Raw genomic sequence first — 7701 nt, 5'->3', positions numbered from 1 at the left:
TTTCTACGTTCGCAAACTCTGTGTAAAAACCAAGGTTACGTGAAAAGATACCGGATGCGTCGTCGAGAGGTCGGCGAGCGTCGAGTAGATGCCAAAGCTGAGGCCCATGTACGGCGCGATCCGGTATATAGGGACGTACGTAGTACTACCCCTAGCCCCACCCTAACCCTTTGATCCGAATGATCCAGATGACGGTGGATGATGTCCATGCCATTGATGTGGCTGCGGACTGCCGGGTCCAAAGACAACGAGCGCATGGAGCGCTAGACGCATGTCAACGTGTCGCTCGCTGACCATTGCAAAAGGAAGCGACTAGGGTCGAGCGAACGAGGGATACAGCTCACGTTTTAATGCATGGGCGAGCGTGCGCTAGGCCAAATTCTCGCTGCACAGACCAGTCACATAGTCGATCGTAACGCGGCACAGCGGACACGACGTTGCTTGGTCGATCCAATGGCCGATGCAGCCCGCGTGGAAGAGATGTTTGCAGGACGTCACGACGATGACGCCGGCTTGGCAAAGCTCGCTCGCGCCAAAGGGCACAAGGCAGATGGGACACGCGGCGTTGGTTACCGAGTCGTCCGGTGCAGTGGTCAGCGGCACTGCGAGCACGCAGATCATTGTGTCGTCCTCACTAAGCTGTCGCGGTGCTGCCGCCACCGGGACAAGGTTCGCTCGTGCACAATTCGGGTAGTCAGCGGTCTCGTCTTCGAGTGTCTTTGGCGCACCGGTTGCTTCGGGAAGCGGCGGTAGCTGGTTCAAGTCGGGGGCCGACGCAAACTCGGCGCCTGGTGCCTCGGGTGCTGACGGCGCAGGGCCGTTCTCAGGCAAGATTTCGTTCATGGTCGCGACTGGAGCCGTGGGCTCGCGCCGTGTCCGCTCGAGCGGCAACACGATGCCGAGCGACGGCAGCACGACGACCTTGCGCACGGTCTGGACGAGCGCGCGAACCTCCGAGATGGCCGATCGGTGGGGGTCCATGAGATGAATACGCGTGTGTAAGAGCGCAAAGAAGAAATCTTGGTAGAGGCGAACGCGCTTCTGGGCCCGCTTGTGGCTCGTCGATGTAAACAGCGTCTTTGGTAGATCGATGCGTAGCACGGGCAGCAACAGTCGCACGTACTCGGGGTCGGCTCTGAGTGCATTGGCGTGCGTGACGAGGTCGGTGCGCAGCGCAATGAGCTTGGAGTGGCGGAGCGTGACGTCCCACCACACCTTGTGCAATGGGCAGAGCAGTGTGATGACATACTCTGTGTGCACATCGTAGCTTCTTCGAGTGTTGAGACGCGGCGTGATGGCGATTTGGAGAGGCGAGACGAGCTCGAGATGCTCCTGCTCGTTGCTGCTGCTCGCCTGCATCGACGACATGCTCCTTGCTATGGTATTAGTGCGCGTGTCGACTAGCACCAGCTGGCGCCATGCCTGTCACAAATGCGGTTTTCCGGCGCAATCTCTGATAATCACGCTGTAAAAAGACGCTACGGAGGGGTCTTTTTGGCCAATCAGATCGCGTATAAACTTCCGTGCCGCTCATCACCACCATTTCCATGGACGACGACTGGCACACGGCTCTCTAAATGTACCTACGCGTCAAGACTGATTGTTCGTGTTATTGGTGCCGATATCGTGCGCCGATACAATAGGAATGCGTGCCTCTTCGCTGACAGTACAATGACTTGCGAAATGTATACTACATAGATGGTGGTCGTCGATTGGCTCAACGCATGACCGCTTTTAACGCTGCGTCTTTTTTACGTCTAAACAAACGCAACTCCAATCTCGGATCCTCATCCTGTTTGCACGAGGTCGGGATTCACGACCTCGAAGCGCGACAAGAGGGAGCGTGCGAGACCACGCACATGATACCAGCGCTTTTCAAGTAGAATACGACACGCCATGTTTTTAATGCGACGTTGTAATACGTTTTAATACGCGTTTATTATTAATCATTGTACAAGCCCGTGATGTGGGCAATGTTGTCTCGACAGAGCGGGCACGTCGTCTTCGCAAGGCCAATCCAGCTGTCAATGCACGACGCATGGAAGAGATGGTCACAAGACGTCTTGACGATGTGGCCCGCGGTCTGGAACTCGTCGTGTGTAAAGGCGACGAGGCAGATCGTGCAGTCGTTGTTGAAGAGCGCGGACACGGCCGGCGCTTCCGTGAGCGGCACGCCCACCGGAATCTCGTCGTCCATCTCGGGCGCGGTGCCAATCGGCGTCAATGGCGGTGCGTCCGCGGCCTCGGTATACGGCGTGCGCAAAAACGTCTGCACGAGGATGACAAGGTCCCGCACGACTGTGTGCGACTGCCGGCGCGACGCGAGGTGCAACTTGGCGTTGAGCAAGTTAACGAAGAAGGCCCGGAAGCCATGGATGCGCTCGTTTTGGACTCTGAGCGAGGACGACGAGAGGCGGCGCGGCGGGAACCAAGCAGAGGGCACGACTGTCGAGAGCGCCTCGACGAACGCGTGCTTCTCCCAATGCAATGTGAGGTGCATGCTGCAGAGGCGGTCGTAGAAGGCGCGGATCTTGGAGTAGCGCGCTAAGATGACCCACCACTGGCCCAGGACGGGGCAGATGAGCGCGATGCGGTACATGACGACGCCTTTCTCGACGTACGCTTCGACGCGGACATGCTCGAGGCCGTTGAGATCCATGCTCGGATGTGTGTGTGACCTTCGGAGCCAATTTGCCAATTGCGCCCGTGACTCACCTTGCTGGCTCTGGAGGTGCACTTTTTATTCTAAAAACACGCAACTACCCGATGCCGGGTTGTTAAAATGATTCTTCGATGCTTGTCCTACCCATGGTCCTACCCTGGTTCATGCAGTTGTCTTCGCAAGTCCTCTGTCCATTGACGCATCGTCAGCAAAGGTCTACAAACGGCGGCGACTCGGATATAACAAAAGTTTTGCAGGGTGTCGCAGCGGAAACACTGTCAATACCCAATGGTCAATACCAGAGTATCGCACCTGTCTACGGGAGCAAAATGCCATAACAGCGTCAGCGTCTTTGACCACACTGGATGCGCTAAAATGATGTACGGACAAACTACACTCAAACTACATAAGACCCGTAGGACTCTTTTTCACAGAATCGTCACGTTGGGTCTTGGAAGCTTGGTAGAGAACGTCGACAAGCCTTTGTGACCGAGTTGAGCAAGGGTATAATAACTCTAGCCTTATTCCCTTGAAGTTGAGTAACCATAAATATCGCTGTCGTTTTGCATTTCGCTGTACTAGCAGGACAGGACGCGCTTGACGGTCGGATTTGTGTCCTGTCGGGGTGTGCTGAATTTACGTAGTGAGACCAGATTCAGCGCCTGGTCTCGTGTCAACTGCGTGGTCCTAATACAAGATCTGATCAGCGAGGGCCATCGTGCCACTTTACTAAGCTTAGACGGTCGGTGCTGACGGCAACAAGGGGTAGGGTCGCGCTTGAAGCGGCGAGAACAACACCCTACACGTCTTTGCCTCGTACTGGGCGCTCTGTCGACCCTCGAAATCCAATGACGTGTCAGATCTGGTGCGTCGCATTGGATCTGGTCGTCGTCTAGTGGCGATGCGCACTTCAAAATTTAACAAATGACACGAAATTATTGAAAAAACATTCATAAATAGTAAAATAAGTTACCGTGGGTGTGCCTTCTACATGTAGAGGCCGACCATCGCATCGACGTGGTCACGGCAAATGGGGCACGACGGTTGCGACTGCATCCACTTGGCGAGGCAGCCTTGATGAAACACATGGCTGCAGCGTGTCTTGACGACGACGCCAGGCACCGAGAGGTCGGCTTCGCTGAACGGCGCGAGGCAGATGCTGCAGTCGACATGGTCCGGGCAGCGGACAATGGCCGGTACCTTTTGGTAGCTCACCGAGAGCATGGGCGGTGCGGCCATGAACGATTGGACAACGGTAACGAGCTGGATCCAGAGCGCGGGCAGGCTGCTGGCATCGTGCGCCAAGTCGATGAGGTGGATCTTCGAGTCGACGAGGCGACAGAAGAAGACACGGAATGCCTTAGTGCGCTCGGCGACGACCCACGACGCCTCCGAGTCGAGGCGCTTGGGCGGGAACGGCGTGTCGAGCAGCCACGCCAGCTGCAAAAGGAGCTCGCGGGCGAGACGGTCCTTGAGCTTGGGGTGCGTTTGGTTGTACGCGGCGAAGAGCGAAGCCAGCGATGTGCGGAAGGCAAGCACGGCCGAGTAGCGCGTCGACAACGTCCAGTCGCGCTTGGTGACGGGGCAGCGAAGGCGCACTGTGTACGAAGTGTGCTTGGCGAGGTACCCGGCCTCGGTCGCGACATTCGTCGTCGAGACCACGACGTCGTCCTCCATCTTGGGTGAGAAGGGCGCTTGGTCCTCGTCGAACGAGGCCATCGGCGAGAGCGCGCGCACGTCGACCTTGCTCAAGCTGCTTCGGAGCGCCATGATCGTTCTTGATTGGTGTTGGGTTTTCGGAAGCGAGTTGAAAAGTGAGGCCAGCTGGCTGTGGCATTGCAGTGACGCCACTGGTCCGGCTTTGTACCCGGACTCGAGAGGTTTCGAGATTCGAGCGAAAAACGTGGGTTCGCCCGACCGTGAGACAGCGTCTTTTGCAGAAGATTGCGATGGCGATGGCCAAGGGCGCAGACAGGCGGGACGGGCAACGGTGTCGATACCGGCGTGGCGTGCGGAGGCGTCGTGGGGCCTATAGTGCGCAACGCATGGCGCCGCGGGGCTCGCGGCGACTACATTGTACCGGCGTTGAATGTGCGAACGACCCTTCCGTGTCGCAGGAGGATGACTGCCAACAGTGCCACCTCTGCTTGGTTTTCGCACCTTTTCGCACAGTGGTTTTTAGGTTTTACACGCATGTGTGGTGTCTATTATTTCGCACGTAGAATACACGCGTGTGATATTCGTACAACGCACGTGTCCAGCGTCGAGGCGTCGTGTGAGGACCTTCCACGCAAGCACGCAGATACAGCAAGACGAATACGATGTCCAGTGAGCTCGTATGTGGTGTAAGGACGTTGGTAGGTGGAGATTCAATCGTGTGAAAAATACGATTTGCACGTGTGGTATGTGAAAGAGCACATGACACATGGGGGAAATCAAGTGCAATGTGCGGGCTTGTACCGCAATAAGTTCGAGATTCGATCGTCGTCGGGCGTTGCATCTGGCGCTCGAACCAGCTTCTGAGCGCTGCGAACGAGCGCGCAATTGCCTCCAGCACACGCCAGTGGAGGTGGATGGGCGATTGGCGCCGCTCGTTGGGTGGGCCCGACGCGCTGCGGCTTAAAAGGCCACTGCCGCCACCAGCGACGGGCCAGTTGAATCTCGGGTTTGGCGCGCGCCGCATCACGCGGTTCTTTGGGACGGCACGGGCTCGGCGATCGGTGGCTACTTGCGGTACGGTGACGTCCACCTACACTTGCACTTCTCGATGCCAAATTCGGAGATTCGAGGCCATACTGCGCGCCAGCAAGGGGCATGGCGACACGTTGGCAAGTCGGATCTTGTCGACTTGGCTGCGAAAAGGAAGCAAACGCATTGGGAGAGTTTGACTTTCGATCGCAGCTAGCGTAGGTACACGTACAACAACAACAGCAGCGCAGACAAAAAGAAGCGCGCGGGCTGCCGACGACGGATAGAAAGACGCGGGAAGCTTCCACGGGAGGAACGACGATGGATGGCTGGCAAACATGATCATCGACATCGTGGAGCCGTTGCTAAATGCCTCGGACTCACGTAAGCTGACTATAAATTGCGTACTATACTTGTTGCGGGAGGAGATCCGGGGCGTCCGAGCAACACACGAGACGCGCAGCTATGCACGACATTGTGCAGCTGGGCGATCGAATCGCCGCATCTGATCTGCACGGTACAGCGTAGTACTGTAACTGAACGCCCCAACTGCCTCAACGCGGCAAGCTCCAATGACATGGAATACATACTTGTACCGTGTACGTATCCCTGCCGAGGCTGCCGAGGCTGGTCAGCCAAGCAGGAGTCCATTCCTCCGAGATTTCAGCGTGCAGAATCCTCGACCTCGGAACACAGCGCGCTGTTGAGCAAACAACGATGTAAACAGTACGCAAGAGCTTTCTTTACACAAGGTGGAGGCGCAGTGAAACCCAAGTGAGCTCGACTGGATTTGGCCACGTTCCAGACTGCGATCAGATGCGTAGCAGATACACACCCACACGATTGTTGCAGTTGCGAGCCCAAGGTCATTCTTTTCGTTCTGATCTTGGTGGACCTCGCCGTTGTGATCGATCGCGCATTATTTTCAAATTTGCATTGAGATGGTTGCGTCACGGCCCTTTTCTCCGCGGCGCCGGAGTGCACGCACCAGCCTTCTCCCTCGTCCAAGGTGGTCCGAGGACTCGGTTTGTGCGGTGGCTATGACGCTAGCTGCGATCGCGAGCTACTGGTTGAGGCTCAAAACCGCTTGCCAACTAATAGTCGCCGCAAGGGGTGCAGGCTGGACTCGTACACTGCCTTTTTGACCGCGAGCAGTGATGACCGCGAGCAGTGATGACCGCGAGCAGGGATGCAGGAAGCACAGCCCACACCATGGGTTCGACACGATGGTTGAGGCACTGCTTGGTGCCATCCGCGTCGCTGCATCACAGCTCAGACTTGGCGCAACAGTAGCTTTTGTGTGGTCTCATCCGCGTTGGGGACGGGGGTAGGGTAGTATTGGCAGCATAGTCTGATGCGTGTGCTCCAAGGGAATCAAAACGATAATAATCCATTCCCTTGTGCCCTCAAGAAGTTTTCTCCTCTTCGCAGCTCTGTGCTGATGTCGTGCCAAGGTCAGCGTTACCTGGAGCACGCCCAAAGTTTGGAGTCAATTTACAGAGAAACATCAAATAATTAGCAAGACAAATATTATAGTACATGTTGCATGCGCGGGTGCTAGACCGACACGGACGTGGCAGAGGACGGCAAGAAGAGACCAACGATCGACTCGATGTGGTGGCGGCAGATGGGGCACGTCGCGGCCGTCTCGATCCACTCGGCGATGCAGCCTTGATGAAACACATGCGTGCACTGCGTTTCGACGACGACGCCAGGCAAATGAAAGTCGTCGCGGGAAAATGGCACGAGGCAGATGCTGCACTCGGTCTCGCTGGGTAAACTACTGCGCGACTGAAAAGCCATCGAGAGCATCGCTTGGGGCACTTCCAGGAACGTCTGCACGAGCGCAATGTACGTGGCCCAGACCGGCGGCAGCGCGGACGCGAGCTGGAAGAGATGCGCCTTTGTGTCGAGGACCTTGTCGCAAAAGGTGCGGAACGCGACGCAGCGCTCGTCAATGACCCAGCCGGCCTCCGGGTCGAGCCGCTTTGGCGGAAAGGGCGTCTCGAGAAGACTGGCGAGCTGCTGGACGAGCGGGTCGTCGCTGCGCGCATACGACGCATAGAGCTTCTGCAGCGCATTGCGGAAGGCGAGCATGGCCGAGTAGCGTTTCGTGACGCTCCAGCGGCGGCGCGTGACGGGGCAGACGAGCATCACGTGGTACTGGACATACTTGCCGGCGTAGCCCGCGGCCTTGGTGCCAATGGACGTCCGGACGCGTGTGTCGGGCGAGGCCGGCGGCGCGGCCAGCAGCGGCGCGAACGCGATCGACGGCGACGGCGCTGCAATCGTGGTCATGATGCTGGCTGGTAAGATTTTGAGAATGGGCTGCAAGGTCTGGACATCGATAT

General features: G+C 57.3%; 4 protein-coding genes across 4 annotated transcripts; all 4 read right to left on the bottom strand.

Moving 5' to 3' along the window:
* Positions 1-369: 369 nt before the first annotated feature.
* On the bottom strand, positions 370-1403 carry SPRG_14873 (hypothetical protein; the record flags this gene model as incomplete). Its single annotated transcript, XM_012354551.1, has 1 exon — positions 370-1403. The coding sequence occupies exon 1, from the start codon at positions 1366-1368 to the stop codon at positions 370-372; it is 999 nt and encodes a 332-aa protein (XP_012209941.1). The 5' UTR covers positions 1369-1403.
* A 530-nt stretch (positions 1404-1933) lies between these two features.
* On the bottom strand, positions 1934-2659 carry SPRG_14872 (hypothetical protein; the record flags this gene model as incomplete). Its single annotated transcript, XM_012354550.1, has 1 exon — positions 1934-2659. The coding sequence occupies one exon, from the start codon at positions 2657-2659 to the stop codon at positions 1943-1945; it is 717 nt and encodes a 238-aa protein (XP_012209940.1). The 3' UTR covers positions 1934-1942.
* A 990-nt stretch (positions 2660-3649) lies between these two features.
* On the bottom strand, positions 3650-4467 carry SPRG_14871 (hypothetical protein; the record flags this gene model as incomplete). The annotated part of the gene is made up of 1 exon (XM_012354549.1): positions 3650-4467. The coding sequence occupies exon 1, from the start codon at positions 4430-4432 to the stop codon at positions 3650-3652; it is 783 nt and encodes a 260-aa protein (XP_012209939.1). The 5' UTR covers positions 4433-4467.
* Positions 4468-6851: 2384 nt separating this feature from the next.
* Positions 6852-7660, bottom strand: SPRG_14870 (hypothetical protein). The gene has a single exon (XM_012354548.1). It carries the CDS (start codon positions 7646-7648, stop codon positions 6908-6910), a length of 741 nt encoding a protein of 246 aa, XP_012209938.1. The 5' UTR covers positions 7649-7660; the 3' UTR covers positions 6852-6907.
* Positions 7661-7701: the final 41 nt, after the last annotated feature.

The sequence above is a fragment of the Saprolegnia parasitica genome, assembly GCF_000151545.1.
Source record: "Saprolegnia parasitica CBS 223.65 unplaced genomic scaffold supercont2.167, whole genome shotgun sequence".
Lineage (NCBI taxonomy): Eukaryota > Oomycota > Saprolegniomycetes > Saprolegniales > Saprolegniaceae > Saprolegnia > Saprolegnia parasitica.
The sequence above is the reverse complement of the archived record's forward strand: the minus strand, read 5'-3'. Positions and strand labels throughout refer to the sequence as shown.

What these genes read in the sequence shown, in the direction of transcription:
- SPRG_14870 (XM_012354548.1), bottom strand. Translation starts at nt 7,648, where the DNA reads ATGACCACGATTGCAGCGCCGTCGCCGTCGATCGCGTTCGCGCCGCTG.